This window comes from Hyla sarda, chromosome 5, assembly GCF_029499605.1.
Source record: "Hyla sarda isolate aHylSar1 chromosome 5, aHylSar1.hap1, whole genome shotgun sequence".
In the NCBI taxonomy this organism is placed as follows: domain Eukaryota; kingdom Metazoa; phylum Chordata; class Amphibia; order Anura; family Hylidae; genus Hyla; species Hyla sarda.
In genome coordinates, this window is record NC_079193.1 from 425 (window position 1) to 16,164 (window position 15,740).

The 15,740-nt window shown below is 46.7% G+C and overlaps 2 protein-coding genes across 2 annotated transcripts; one reads left to right on the plus strand and one right to left on the minus strand.

Moving 5' to 3' along the window:
* The first annotated feature begins 2,223 nt into the window (after positions 1 to 2,223).
* On the plus strand, positions 2,224 to 7,694 carry LOC130272799 (uncharacterized). The gene is given in 7 exon segments (XM_056518692.1): positions 2,224 to 2,251; positions 2,536 to 3,128; positions 3,130 to 3,414; positions 3,416 to 4,030; positions 4,164 to 4,298; positions 5,585 to 5,765; positions 7,465 to 7,694. Coding segments are annotated over 7 exon segments (2,067 nt in total).
* Positions 7,695 to 9,121: 1,427 nt separating this feature from the next.
* LOC130272800 (uncharacterized) lies at positions 9,122 to 13,304 on the minus strand. Its single transcript, XM_056518693.1, has 3 exons — positions 13,104 to 13,304; positions 9,293 to 10,703; positions 9,122 to 9,262 (listed from the first exon to the last, which is right to left on the minus strand). Exons 1-3 carry the CDS (start codon positions 13,302 to 13,304, stop codon positions 9,150 to 9,152), a joined length of 1,725 nt encoding a protein of 574 aa, XP_056374668.1. The 3' UTR covers positions 9,122 to 9,149.
* Positions 13,305 to 15,740: the final 2,436 nt, after the last annotated feature.

Here is a 15,740-nt window from a genome sequence, read left to right on the forward strand (position 1 = left end):
AGGGGGGTAGTGGGATGATTACAAGAGGATGATGAAGGGGGGTAGTGGGATGATTACAAGGGGATGATGAAGGGGGGTAGTGGGATGATTACAAGAGGATGATGAAGGGGGGTAGTGGGATGATGACAAGAGGATGATGAAGGGGGGGTAGTGGGATGATTACAAGAGGATGATGAAGGGGGGTAGTGGGATGATTACAAGGGGATGATGAAGGGGGGGGTGTGGGATGATGACAAGGGGATGATGAAGGGGGGGTGTGGGATGATGACAAGGGGATGATGACAGGTGATGATGATGAGGGTCTGGATGATGACAGGCGGTGATGATGAGGATGTTAATGACGGGGGTCTGGATGATGACAGGGGGGGATGATGTATTTCCCACCTAGGCTTATACTCGAGTCAATAACTTTTCCTGGGATTTTGGGTTGAAATTAGGGGCCTCGGCTTATACTCGAATATATATATATATATATATATATATATATATATAGATAGATAGATAGAGATATATATATATATATATATATATATATATATATATATATACACAAAGGGAATAAACATGTGTATAGGAAAACCTGTGTTACTGCAATATATATATATATATACAGAGGAGAGGAGATCTATATATATATATATATACACAAAGGGAATAAACCTGTGTTACTGCAATCCTTTCCTGTGAGGAATACTTCATTATATAGGAACATTTCAGGGGGGACATTATTTACCGCCATGACTGTATATACAGTTGAAAATATAAATTTTAAAACGTACACTGACAGACAGGTAGTAGTAGTAGTAGTAGTAGTAGTAGTAGTAATAATAGTTCCATTATTGATTTGGTGGGGTCCTTGAGGTCTGGCTATTTGTGTACATTTTTTACTATATTACTGCACCTTTATGGTACTGGTGGTTCTGCCAGTGTGGACTTACTTAGCCGTGAGCTGCACATATCCCCTTTTTTATCTTTTGAAAAGACAGATGTCCATAAAGTTCAAATCAGGGAGGTGAAGGAAAGTGGTATGGGGGGGGATGAAGGGGAGGAGGTGTGGGGGGATGAAGGGGAGGAGGGTGTGGGGGGAGGAAGGGGAGGAGGTGTGGGGGGGATGAAGGGGGAGGAGGTGTGGGGGGAGGAAGGGGAGGAGGTGTGGGGGGGAGGAAGGGAGGAGGTGTGGGGGGGAGGAAGGGGAGGAGGTGTGGGGGGAGGAAGGGGAGGAGGTGTGGGGGGGAGGAGGTGTGGGGGGAGGAAGGGGAGGAGGTGTGGGGGGAGGAAGGGGAGGAGGTGTGGGGGGGGATGAAGGGGAGGAGGTGTGGGGGGGGGGGATGAAGGGGAGGAGGTGTGGGGGGAGGAGGTGTGGGGGGAGGAGGTGTGGGGGGAGGAAGGGGAGGAGGTGTGGGGGGGAGGAAGGGGAGGAGGTGTGGGGGGGAGGAAGGGGAGGAGGTGTGGGGGGGAGGAAGGGGAGGAGGTGTGGGGGGGAGGAAGGGGAGGAGGTGTGGGGGGGGAGGAAGGGGAGGAGGTGTGGGGGGGAGGAAGGGGAGGAGGTGTAGGGGGGATGAAGGGGAGGAGGTGTGGGGGGGAGGAAGGGGAGGAGGTGTGGGGGGGATGAAGGGGAGGGGGTGTAGTGGGTGGACGAGGGGATAAGTAGCATTTTCCTGACTTACCCTTTAAGCCCATGCGGTGCTGAGACTGCAGGCTGTAGTATTGCAGTACATAGACCACCCCAGCAGTACTAGAGGAACTTATCTAAGTTTGAATGTAATGGATTTTCCCGTCACATATTGAAGGCGGCACACACACATCTTCAGGAGTGGAAGGGTTAAATAGTAAAGTTTGGTAATATTATTTTGCAGAGTGAGGCATCGGCCTGCAGACACTTTACCAGTTTATGAGGTTCCCTTTTAGGTTTGGAGATGGGGTCTTTGGGATGTTGTTCTCCTCACACGGCAGCCATTGTTTCCTCTTCTCAAAGCTTTTCACATTTCCTGAATGCAATGATCACAAACTGGTCATCTCCAGTGGACTCTTCTGATCCCTTGGTCTAAATACATTAACCCTTTCTTTCCCCATCAAGAGCACCTCCTGTTTTCTCCAAACCTGAAAAATCGTTCCATTGGACAGGGGTCCAGATTTCTGGAGGAGTCCAACAACCTGGATGTAGTGACCGATTGGTGAGTGTACGTCTTGTGTCTCTACTGATTGTACTCGGGTCATGCAGAGATGACCTCTGATATTACGGTGCCATGTGGTAAGTCCCAGTGTAGAGGCAGACACTCCATCTGGGTCACTGGATAAATAGTCAACTTTGCAGCTGGGAGTAGTGGTCTGTAATATCGGAGGAGCATTTGTTTCTGGGGGAAGCTTATAAAGTTCTGACCTTCATGATAAGTAATGTTGGGTTGTCTGTCACTCAGCTTTACACTGCGTGGATAGAGTGTATGAGAGTGGGGATCAGACATTGTAATTGCTATCTAGAGTTTTTGTGTTATTGACATTGGGTAAAATCCTGCTGATAGCATTTTATCATTTCAGGGATTCGCTGTCTAGATTGTTCCCCCCATTATGGGCTGCTGCTGACCACAAAGACCTTACAGAGTATTTTCCAAGCATCATTCCTGGATGTGCAGATTGTCCCCAGTGTCCATAGTCCTCCACTCTATGAAGAGACTGAGAGGAAGCTGCCAGACATGGAGAGTCTCCAGAGAGGTTTTGAAGACCTTGGCCTCCTGGACTCCTGTAATACACACGTAGAGGATCTGCTCAAGGATCTCTACATTGAGAACCAAGCACTAGAACTGAATTCTTCATTGCAGGGGGGGACTCGGGGCATAAATAATTACATGACATGTAATCGTCAGAACTCCACAGCTAAAGCCTCTGGTGTCACCTCTCAGGAGAGACTGCAGGAAGGTTCGAGTGTCTATAAACCTTGGTGCAGAAACGACAAAATGAAGGGAACATTTGCTAAGCCAAGTCCAGCCAATCAGTCTAAGTACATATCTGGTGTAAGAGACGCCTGGTCGGCCAATGACTATATACCGATGAGTGTCATGGCGCCTGCATATTATCAATGTAGTCAACAGCAGTGCAACTTCCAGAACAGCACCCACCAGAAGCCCTACAATCCCGAAACTTCAGCAGCTTCCCAAGGTCGGCAGTCTTGATTGTCGGGAACCCTATGCTAAGCCTTCTGTGCCTAGAGCCCCAGCAAATGAAGGGTTTCCCCAGCGATGGTTAGAAACAGAGACGGCCAGAAGCCAGAAACAAGCAACAAGTCCAATACCGTCACCTGTAGGTTCCACGCTGTCTGATGGATCTCCAACACATCACCCTGGATACTTCTCTCCCCCATCAAAGAAAGAGGGACAGCTGAACAGCTCAACATATCAAGAAAAGCGCAGCAAGTCCTTCAGTCACCTGTCTCCTAGTAAGGAGGGAATGTATCGTTACATGCCACCAACATATCCCCCCCAACTGGTCTCCCCCACACCAGATGTCCATCACGGGCCACCCTGAACGATATGACAAGGTGCCCAAGAAGTCAAGTCCGCCCAATATCAATAATAATGAGAGAAGGGGGAAAAGAAGCTGGAACAGCCCACATGGAAAACAGAACCCACCGCTCTACACCGGATTCCAGAGAAAGCCAGATCCTAACATGGGAAACGTGTCAGACTTCATTAATGCCTCCTTCCTTCCATCCTTCTCCTTAATGGCTGACCTAAAGCAAAGCCAGAATTTTCCCTTTAATCCCCAGACCATTTCTCCCCCAACCAACCTCCCTTTTCCACCTCCATTTCCATTTTCTGACCTCATCGATCTGTTCCACTATGAAGATCTAAATCCAGTTCCTCCTTTCATGGGTGACATGTTCTGCGGTGATGTTCCTCCCCCAGTCTTTCCCTTCTCCGCTCCGTTCAACAGATATCGTCCGTCAAGGAATCGCAGTGGTCCTGCCAATGAGCTCCATGTGCAGCTAGAGGAATGCTGTGAACAGTGGAGGGCGCTAGAGAAGGAGAGAAAAAAGGTGAGAAGATGGATGCGGGGGTACGGTGTACATGACCATAGGGGTCACTGCTATGGCCCCTCCTGCAGCTTGGGGGGGGGTCTCACTCTGTGGCATCATGCTGATTGATGTTTTCTGATCTTTTGATGTTTAGACAGAAGCAGAACTCGCTACAAAGTTTCCAGGAAGCAGAATATCCAGTTCTTACAGTTCGTCCATCCCACGACTTCCAGCCAATCCCTCCCGGGTTGACCGTCTAGTTGTGGATCAGTTTCGGGAACAAGCCAGAGTAAGGACGCCTCAATACTCGCTCTGCGGAGGTTTACTGCTCTGTTGTCACCCACCTGTTGTTTGCAGTTACTGTCTGCACATAATATTTAGGAGGTTTTTATTTACCTTGTGCTCATACTGGACAACATCATAACTTCCTATCCAATCACCTCCAGAGCTGCATTCAAAATTGTGCTGGTTTCTTGTATTCAGAGAAGAATCTAAAACACTCTTCCTAAGATGTGCAGTGAGCAAACCTCAGGGCAGTGGATGGAGTAGAGTGCATTAAAGGGGTACTCCGGTGGAAAACAATTTATTTTAAATCTAATGGTGCCAGAAAGTAAAACAGATTTGTAAATTACTTTTATAAAATAATCTTAACCCTTCAGGTACTTATAAGCTGCTGTATACTACAGAGAAAGTTATTTTCTTTTTGAATTTCTTTTCTGTCTGTCCACCATTCTCTCTGCTGACACCTCTGTCCATGTTAGGAACTTTCCAGAGTAGGAGCAAATCCCCATAGCAAACCTCTCCTGCTCTGGACAGTTCCTGACATTGACTGAGGTGTCAGCAGAGAGCACTGTGGACAGATAGAAAAGAACTTTCTCTGTAGTATACAGCAGCTTATAAATACTGGAAGGATTAAGATTTTTAATAGAAGTAATTTACAAATCTGAATAACTTTCTGGCACCAGTTGATTTAAAATAGTTTTCCACCCTTTTAAAGGGGTACTCCGCCTCTAGACATCTTATCCCCTATCCAAAGGATAGGGGATAAGATGTCAGATTGCCGGGGTCCCACTGCTGCAGCACCCCGCTATCATTACTGCGCAGAGCGAGATCGCTCTGCATGTAATGACGGGCGATACAGGGGCCGGAGCAGCGTGACGTCATGGCTCCGCCCCTCGTGACGTCACGGTCCGCCCCGTCAATACAAGTCCTATGGGAAGGGGGCGTGGCGGTCGTCACGCCCCCCTGCCATAGACTTGCATTAAGGGGACGGGCTGTGATGTCATGAGGGGCGGAGCCATGACGTCACGCGGCTCCGTCCCCTGGATCGCCTGTCATTACGTACAGAGCGAACTCGCTCTGCGCAGTAATGATGGCGGGGTGCCGCAGCAGCGGGACCACAGCGATCTAACATCTTATGCCCTATCCTTTGGATAGGGGATAAGATGCCAGCGGCGGAGTACCCCTTTAACTCTCTCCTCATCTGACATCTTTGAGTATTTCTCTGTTATGGAAGCTCTTTTCCACCATGTTAGATTGGCTGACTTCCTCAGTAACTTGCTTGTTTCCCTACAGGCCGTCTCGTTGGTTAAAATCATGGAGCGTATCCGTGGCGAGGCTCTTCACGTCAATATAAGTTTTGCTCTGGAGCATCACCTTGAAGCCATTCACCTCACACAAGCACGACGGAAAGATGAGATTATCAACGCCGCTAACCGACAGAAGCAAGGAGTCCCGCGGTACAACAACGAGAGGGGTAAAGTCTTCCAAATAACCACTGTTCTGTGTATTCTACTCTGCATACTGCTGTATTTTAAGTTTTGGTACCAGACCCTGTGATGTAAAGTTTGCAATATGTTTGGTGATGGTGTGAGGTGTATATGATGCTGTACAGGGTATATGCCTTTAGAAGCATTTATAATAATTGGTGGTCTCACATCTTAATAATAGTGTATATCAGTCTTCTGTTAGATGTTGGTTTAGGTTCTGTGTGGTCTGACATAGTTGCAGAACCTCAGTAATCTTACGTATTAGGGATCGACCGATAATCGGTGCAGGTTAGGGCCTATAGCCGATAACTTATACCGATATTCCGGTATAAGTTATCGGCTATTTATCCCCCCGCGACACCGCTGCAGATTATTGATTTAAAGCGGGCGCTTTAAATCAATGCACTGCAGTGGCTTTTGCGGTGCCATAGGCCACCTCCGCCACCCGCTTCTCTCCCCCTGCATGTCCGGGGGTCCTGAGACCTATCACCTCCACCGCTCCCCCCGCCGCGCCTAGGGGTGCCTCCAGCTGTTGCAAAACTACTACTCCCAGCATGCCCGCACAGCCGTATAGTATAGGTCAGTGTTTCCCAACTAGGAGTGCCTCCAGCTGTTGCAAAACTACTACTCCCAGCATGCCCGGACAGCCAACGGGAGTTGTAGTTTTGCAACAGCTGGAGGGCCTACTGTAGGTATAGTATATTATACAGACCCCTGTCCATCCCAGAACCCTGACTCACCTTATCAGTTGCTTCAGGGACCGTCCGGGGAGGGTGATCCGGGCCATCCATCCTTCCTGTAGTGTCCGGCGGCATTCCGGGTGGAGGGTGAACTGGTCCGGGCTGTCCTTCTTCTCCGGGGGTCCTCTTCTCCACTCCGGGCAGGCTCCGGCCTAATAACGCTGCATAGACACCGCTGCGCAGCGACGCACCTGACGTCACGGCGTAGCGGCGTCTATGCAGCGTACTAGGCCGGAGCCTGCCCGGAGTGGAGAAGGACAGCCTGGACAGGTTCACCCTCCACCCGGAATGCCTCCAAACACCACAGGAAGGATGGATGGCCCAGACCACCCCCATTACGGGTAAGTTTATGGGGGCGGTCGCAGTGCGGGGGCGGGGCATTATCGGCTTATCGGCAAGGTAATTGCCGATACCGATAATGCCCAAAATCGTGATTATCGGCCGATAATATCGGCCATACCGATAATCGGTCGATCCCTATTATGTATGTCACAACTTAGATATGAGACCACATCTAACATAGGTATGACATCACTATTTAACATAGGTATGACATCACTATTTAACTTAGGTATGACATCACTATTTAACTTAGGTATGACATCACTATTTAACTTGGGTATGACATCACTATTTAACTTGGGTATGACATCACTATTTAACTTGGGTATGACATCACTATTTAACTTGGGTATGACATCACTATTTAACTTGGGTATGACATCACTATTTAACAGGAATAAAATGACCATCTAACATACTATCAGACTACATTGTAACATAGTTATGACTCCACCATCTAGCTTCAATGATATCTTTATCTAACATAGTGACAATGTTCTGGCATCACCATCTAACATGGTATGAGGTATGACACGGGTGGTACGAGGCCTGTATTCAACCTGTATGCCTCAGCTGATTTCATGGTAACCATTTCTGTTTTCAGACGTCCTGGCATTGGCAGCTGCCATGAAGGAGATGGTGTTGTCTACACGGAAGGCGCGTACCGCCCTGTGGTGTGCTTTGCAGATGACTTTGCCTAAATCCTCATGTGGTGTCACTGTGAAGCAGGAAGATATAGACAGAGCCTTACAGGAGCTATGTCCATCAAGACCCCTGACCGTGCAGGTGGAGCTTCATGTCGGATGTGGAAGAGAAGGGAACACTGTCCATTAGATTAGCAATAAGTCAGGTGGTGAATGTACGGCATCGCTGTCCCAGGACCTCTAGGTGACTCCACCATCAGGTGGCAGCTTTAATAGTAAATCTTTGTATGATTTTTGTATCTGCACCTTCTGCTGCATTTCTATGGTATTTTACTTTGCCCAGCACTTCCATGTATTCAGGGGTGAGGTGTCCATACAATGTATTATCGTATCATTTTTGTATCTGCACCTTCTATTGTATTTGTATGGTAGTATGGGATATTACAATGACCAGTGTTCATGTATCAGGGGGTGGGGGTGTATTACTGGGGTCAACTTACACCCATAGCGGTCCCTACAATTTTCATTTAGTTTTTTGTGCCAAAGAAGCAAACCACTAAATACGGTCCTGAATCTGTGTCAGGATGTGGCCACTATTATCCAGATGTGTTATTACTGCCCCATTCCCTGGTTTAGCTGCAATTGATGCATGAATATATATTCTAGATAGCTGATGTATACATAGAAGTTTTTATCTTACAGAGTGGGAGCTTATACTGATCAAAACTGAAAAGAGTGTTGGTATTTCTCCAGACATCTATACTATGATGTACGGGAGTCATATTATCGCTCGGGAGGATTTATAGGTTTGCCAACGTGACATTTTAACTAGTTTGCACTTATTCAGAGTTCTAGTTGATTGGACAGATTGTGTTACTTTACAGGGATATGCATTCCATATTTATTATGAGTCTATTTTACTAAATAATGTTTTTAACCTATTTACTCAGGAATTATATTCAGTCTATAGTAGCGGTACGTATTCTAGTAGGTTTATCTGGCGGATGCGTATCCAGAATATTTAAGAGTTACCAAAGCTTTTATTGGATATGTTTGTGTGATGTAGCCATTGTGCCCCCCCCGTTGTTTGTGCCGTTGTCTCCTCCCATGGCTTCAGACAATCATGTCTCCCTTGTTAATGTGAATGTTTGAACAGAGATCAGTTTTTTTCCTGTTTCTTCGTGTTGTCTGCTTATCATTCTGGTGCTAGGATGAGTGTTGTCTGTGTAATAGACTCTATAGGAGACCGTATTTTTACTGCTTCCATCGCTTGACGCCTCCACAGGTTGTAGCTTTGGTCCATGTAGAGCTAGTGGAGTCTTTACATTGTGTTTGTCTTTTTGTTGTTTCTATGTTTGTGTAGCCTTTATGTATTTCCCTTGATTCAAAGGATTATGAGATCTAATTGATTTGGCTTCTGGTGTCACAATATATGGAATAATATCTGGAGCCATCCAGCTGTGAGGCCTCGCAATGCAGTTTTTAAGGTGGATGTCCCTCCATGGCTGCTCCATACCTGTTGTCTCTCATCTATCATATTATTGTAGATCACGTGGCACTATCTCCTCCATATTTCTTACAATTGATTATGATATGGAACAATATGATGGGTATGGAGGGCATTGCATTGTCCAAATGAAGTGTTTTATATAGTATGTGTTACACAATGACTTGTCAGTTGGAGGAGTGTAAAAAGGCCATGGTAATAGATGAAGAGTATGGAGAGATCAGGGTGGCATAGATGGACTATGGAGAGACCTGGGTGGCATAGGAAGACTATGAAGAGACCAGGGGGACATAGGATGAGTATGGAGAGACCAGGGTGACATAGGACTATGGAGAGACCAGGGTGACATAGGACTATGGAGAGACCAGGGTGGCATAGGATGAGTATGGAGAGATCAGGGTGACATATAAGGACTATGGAGAGACCAGGGTGACATAGAAGGACTATGGAGAGATCAGGGTGACATAGGACTATGGAGAGACCAGGGTGACATAGGACTATGGAGAGACCAGGGTGACATAGGACTATGGAGAAACCAGGGTGACATAGGACTATGGAGAGACCAGGGTGGCATAGGACTATGGAGAGACCAGGGTGACATAGAAGGACTATGGAGAGACCAGGGTGACATAGAAGGACTATGGAGAGATCAGGGTGACATAGGACTATGGAGAGACCAGGGTGACATAGGATGAGTATGGAGAGACCAGGGTGACATAGGACTATGGAGAGACCAGGGTGACATAGGATGAGTATGGAGAGACCAGGGTGACATAGGACTATGGAGAGACCAGGGTGACATAGGACTATGGAGAGACCAGGGTGACATAGGATGAGTATGGAGAGACCAGGGTGACATAGAAGGACTATGGAGAGACCAGGGTGACATAGAAGGACTATGGAGAGATCAGGGTGACATAGGACTATGGAGAGACCAGGGTGACATAGGACTATGGAGAGACCAGGGTGACATAGGACTATGGAGAGACCAGGGTGACATAGGACTATGGAGAGACCAGGGTGACATAGGATGAGTATGGAGAGACCAGGGTGGCATAGAAGGACTATGGAGAGATCAGGGTGGCATAGGAGGACTATGGAGAGACCAGGGTGACATAGGACTATGGAGAGACCAGGGTGGCATAGGATTAATATGGAGAGACCAGGGTGACATAGGAGGACTATGGAGAGACCAGGGTGGCATAGAAGGACTATGGAGAGATCAGGGTGGCATAGGAGGACTATGGAGAGACCAGGGTGACATAGGACTATGGAGAGACCAGGGTGGCATAGGATTAATATGGAGAGACCAGGGTGACATAGGAGGACTATGGAGAGACCAGGGTGATACAGGAGGACTATGGAGAGACCAGGGTGATACAGGAGGACTATGGAGAGACCAGGGTGACATAGGATTAATATGGAGAGACCAGGGTGACATAGGAGGACTATGGAGAGACCAGGGTGATACAGGAGGACTATGGAGAGACCAGGGTGATACAGGAGGACTATGGAGAGACCAGGGTGACATAGGATTAATATGGAGAGACCAGGGTGACATATAAGGACTATGGAGAGACCAGGGTGACATAGGATTAATATGGAGAGACCAGGGTGACATAGGATTAATATGGAGAGACCAGGGTGACATAGGATTAATATGGAGAGACCAGGGTGACATAGGATGAGTATCTAGTGGCCTGGGTAATAAAAGAGCAGTATGAAGAGACCAAGGTCGTAGAGCAGGGGTATGGAGGGGCCCAGGACAGAGAGGAGGAGAATGGAGAGGCCACTGTATAGGAGAGGGGATATGAATAGTCCAGGGTAATAGGGGAGAAGTATGGATTGTCTGAGGTCGTAGGGGAAGGGTATGGGGAGGATAAGCTATGGAGAAGGATTATAAAGATCATGGTGTGAGGAATGTAGCAGTTGGTTTATGGGGTCAAAGGGAGTTAAAGGTTGGGGGTCATGGGAGAATTAGGGAGAATCAGGGGTCATAGGGGAGGTGCTTGGAGAGGCTGAAGTCAGAAGAAAGGGGAAGGAAGTGGCCAGGGCCATAGAGGTGGGATGTTGAGAGGTTGGGTCATAGAAAAGGGGTCTGAAGAGGTGGGGGTCATAGAGGAAGTTTGTGAAGAGGTCGGGGTCATGTAGGAGGGGTGTGGAGAGGCCAGGGTCATGGAGAAGGGGTATAGAGATATAGTCATAGATGAGGGGTATAGAGATATAGAGTCATAGAGGAGGGGTATAGAGATATGGGGTCATGGAGCAGGGCTATAGAGAGAGAGGGTCATAGAGTAGGGGTATAGAGATATAGAGTCATACAGGAGGGGTATAGAGATATAGGGTCATGGAGCAGGGCTATAGAGATATAGGGTCATAGAGGAGGAGTATAGAGGGTATATAGGGTCATAGAGGAGGGGTATAGAGATATGGGGTCATGGAGCAGGGCTATAGAGAGAGAGGGTCATAGATTAGGGGTATAGAGATATAGGGTCATAGAGGTGGGGTATAGAGGGTATATAGGGTCATAGAGGAGTATAGAGGGTATATAGGGTGATAGAGGAGGGGTATAGAGGGTATATAGGGTCATAGAGGAGGGGTATAGAGGGTATATAGGGTCATAGAGGAGGAGTATAGAGGGTATATAGGGTGATAGAGGAGGGGTATAGAGGGTATATAGGGTCATAGAGGAGGGGTATAGATGGTATATAGGGTCATAGAGGAGGGGTATATAGGGTCATAGAGGAGGAGTATAGAGGGTATATAGGGTCATAGAGGAGGGGTATAGAGGGTATATAGGGTCATAGAGGAGGGGTATAGAGGGTATATAGGGTCATAGAGGAGGGGTATATAGGGTCATAGAGGAGGAGTATAGAGGGTATATAGGGTCATAGAGGAGGGGTATAGAGGGTATATAGGGTGATAGAGGAGGGGTATAGAGGGTATATAGGGTCATAGAGGAGGGGTATATAGGGTCATAGAGGAGGAGTATAGAGGGTATATAGGGTCATAGAGGAGGAGTATAGAGGGTATATAGGGTCAGGCTACAAATCTCTTTCGGCGTGCCGCCTCCGCTCTGGGCAGATTTCACCAAACTCGGCTTCTGGTTTTTTTGTGTCGTTTTCATCATTGTGAGTTTTCCTCTTATTTCTTTTTTGTGTCGTTTTCATCATTGTGAGTTTCCCTCTTATTTTTTTGTGTCGTTTTCATCATTGTGAGTTTTCCTCTTATTTTTTTGTCGTTTTCATCATTTTGAGTTTCCCTCTTATTTTTTTTGTGTCGTTTTCATCATTGTGAGTTTCTCTCTTATTTTTGTGTCGTTTTCATCATTGTGAGTTTTCCTCTTATATTTTTGTGTCGTTTTCATCATTGTGAGTTTTCCTCTTATATTTTTGTGTCGTTATCATCATTGTGAGTTTTCCTCTATTTTTGTGTCGTTTTCATCATTGTGAGTTTCTCTCTTATTTTTGTGTCGTTTTCATCATTGTGAGTTTTCCTCTTATATTTTTGTGTCGTTATCATCATTGTGAGTTTCTCTCTTATTTTTTTGTCGTTTTCATCATTTTGAGTTTTCCTCTCATTTCTTTTTTGTGTCGTTTTCATCATTGTGAGTTTTCCTCTTATTTCTTTTTTGTGTCGTTTTCATCATTGTGAGTTTTCCTCTCATTTTTGTGTGATATTTGATGATTTGTTATTTGGGGTATGATTGTAGCAGGTTTTTGTGACGTTGTGTGTGTATGAGGTGGGCTCAGGATATATTGTAGTGATCTCGTCTTGCATGGCGTTTTATATAGACGGGATATCCCTGTCCTCTGCTTGTTTGTATATGTATCACGAGGCGACCGACCTTCTCACTTATTATGTAATAGAGGAATATTTCGTACTATTAGATTTTGGGGATATTTACAGTTTGTGTTCCACATTGCTGCTAGGAGAGCATTATTAAAGGAGTCCTCTGTATCCCTGTGTTTTCATTGTCCAGACACTATGGTGAATGCTGGAGATGATGGTGGTTGTTGTCTGTGGCCCCTGGCCCCCCATGATTATGTCTGTGATCAGTGGTGCCCCAGTGCAGCATGATCTTCTGGTTACACTGGTTTCATCGTGGTGAATGCTGGAGATGATGATGGTGGTTGTTGTCTGTGGCCCCTGGCCCCCCATGATTATGTCTGTGATCAGTGGTGCCCCAGTGCAGCATGATCTTCTGGTTACACTGGTTTCATCGTGGTGAATGTCCTGTCCTATGGAGTGTTGGTCACTGATGTTACGGTTTTTGTTGTATACACGGTACATGGTGACGCAGGGTGTCGAGGAGCTGCACTTCTGACACACGGTGCACTATATGGCGACTGTTTCTCTCATTTATCAGAAGGATTGAGCTGTAATAGCAGGTTGTTCTCTTGTGACTGTGGTTATTCCTGTGCAGGACACTTTCCCCTCTAGTTGTAGGTGACGGCTTTATGATCGCTGCTCTGCAGCCAGTGATGGGTCCTAGTGCCGGAGGAGATGACTTCTATATAAGGATTTATACATCATGTAAAACTCTTTTCTTTGTTTTTGAAGATGTTTTTATCAACACCGAACAATAGACCTTTGTCAACTTCTACAGATGACAATAAAGTAATTGATTTATTGAGTCGCTGTGGTAAATTCATTCCGATTGTTGTCTGACGTCTCCTGATTACTTTGTTATATTTACAAGTTGTATTCAGAGCTGTATCCACAGAACTATCACAGGTCATCTTTGGTTGTGGACTCTTTCCTCTTCTTCTCCATTAGGGCCGGACTGTTATAACCTCTTCCTCCACAGACTGTACTAGTGCTGGCGATAGGACCAAAAAGAAGTATTGCGGTATTTTTTTTTTTTACATTGAGACTTGCATTGAGGTGTCGTAGCGGAACTAAATGATCTGAACACTGGGGCAGTGGAGTACCCTATTACTCCCAGCATGTCTGACTATATAGTAGTGTATAGTATAGGTCAGTGTTTCCCAACCAGGGGTGCCTCCAGCTGTTGCAAAACTACAACTCTCAGCATGTTGGACTATATAGTAGTGTATAGTATAGGTCAGTGTTTCCCAACTAGGAGTGCCTCCAGCTGTTGCAAAACTACTACTCCCAGCATGCCCGGACAGCCGTTGGCTGTCCGGGCATGCTGGGAGTTGTAGTTTTGCAACAGCTGGAGAGCCTACTGTAGGTATAGTATATTATACAGACCCCTGTCCATCCCAGAACCCTGACTCACCTTCCCAGTTGCTGCAGGGACCGTCCGGGGAGGGTGGTCCGGGCCATCCATCCTTCCTATAGTGTCCGGCGGCATTCCGGGTGGAGGGTGAACCGGTCCAGGCTGTCCTTCTTCTCCGGGGGTCCTCTTCTCCACACCGGGCAGGCTCCGGCCTAGTAACGCTGCATAGACGCCGCACCTGACGTCACGGCGTAGCGGCGTCTATGCAGAATACTAGGCCGGAGCCTGCCCGGTGTGGAGAAGATGACCGCCGGAGAAGAAGGACAGCCCGGACCGGTTCACCCTCCACCCGGAATGTCGCCGGACACTACAGGAAGGATGGATGGCCCGGACCACCACCATTACGGGTAAGTTTAATTTTTTTTTATTGGCTCGGAGGGTGGGGGAGGGACCCGACCGGTATAGCGGTATGGGCAAAAATCCATACCGTGGGATAAAAAAAAAAAAACGGTATCCGGTTCATACCGATATACCGCCCAGCACTAGACTGCACTAAGACATGTTTGGCTTTTCACTTCTGTGCATCTCACAGCAAAACACAAAAACTACCTGGGGATTCCTCTGTTTCACTCTGAGCCTGACTACACATCGTGGGGTAGATTTACCAAAACCTGTCCAGAGGAAAAGTAGCTGAGTTGCGCATGGCAGCCAATCAGATCGCTTCTTTTTTTTCACAGGCCTTTTTCAAAAATGATGGAAGCGATCTGATTTCCATGGGCAACTCAGCAGCTTTTCCTCTGCACAGGTTTTGGTAAATCTCTCCCTGTATCCCTGACATTGCGGGCCCCATAGGAGCTGCTAGATAATGGAGGACGGATAATGTGTGGATTGCACCTATAGACAAGTGCCTGATGCTCTATCCCTCAACCTCTGGAGGGCAGTCATCAGACACAGAAAATGTATCATTCTAACTATCAGGGGTGTGGAAATTAAAAAAAACTACTTGTCCAAGGGACTAAAGCTGAACACAATCTACTTGTCCCTCAAGAAAATCCACTTGTCCTGGTAGATAAAATAATTTCCCCCAAAATAGTCTGATCCCCCCCCCCCCCCCACTAGACCACCAGGGATGGATATAAGACCCTTTAGACACTGCTGACAGCGGTGATCTAATGGTTAATAGGCGATCAGTATGTCAGGATATTAGCGGGGGGAGGGCTGTATCTCCTCTTACACCCAGATAAGCCCAGATAAGTCTACATGTAACTTTTTGATCACCATAAAAAATTTCTAATATGAAGTGACCAAAAATGACCAATTCTGGACTATTATTTACATTTACACCGTTCACCGTGCGGTTTAATTAACATTATATTTTAATAGTCTGGACATTTCCACATGCAGCGATATCACTTATGTTTATTTTTGTACATTACATAGTTACATAGTTAGTCTGGTTGAAAAGACAGACGTCCATCAAGTCCAACCAGGGAATGAAGTGCAGGGTGTAAGGGGATAAGGGAAAGGGATATTTTTATTGAAAG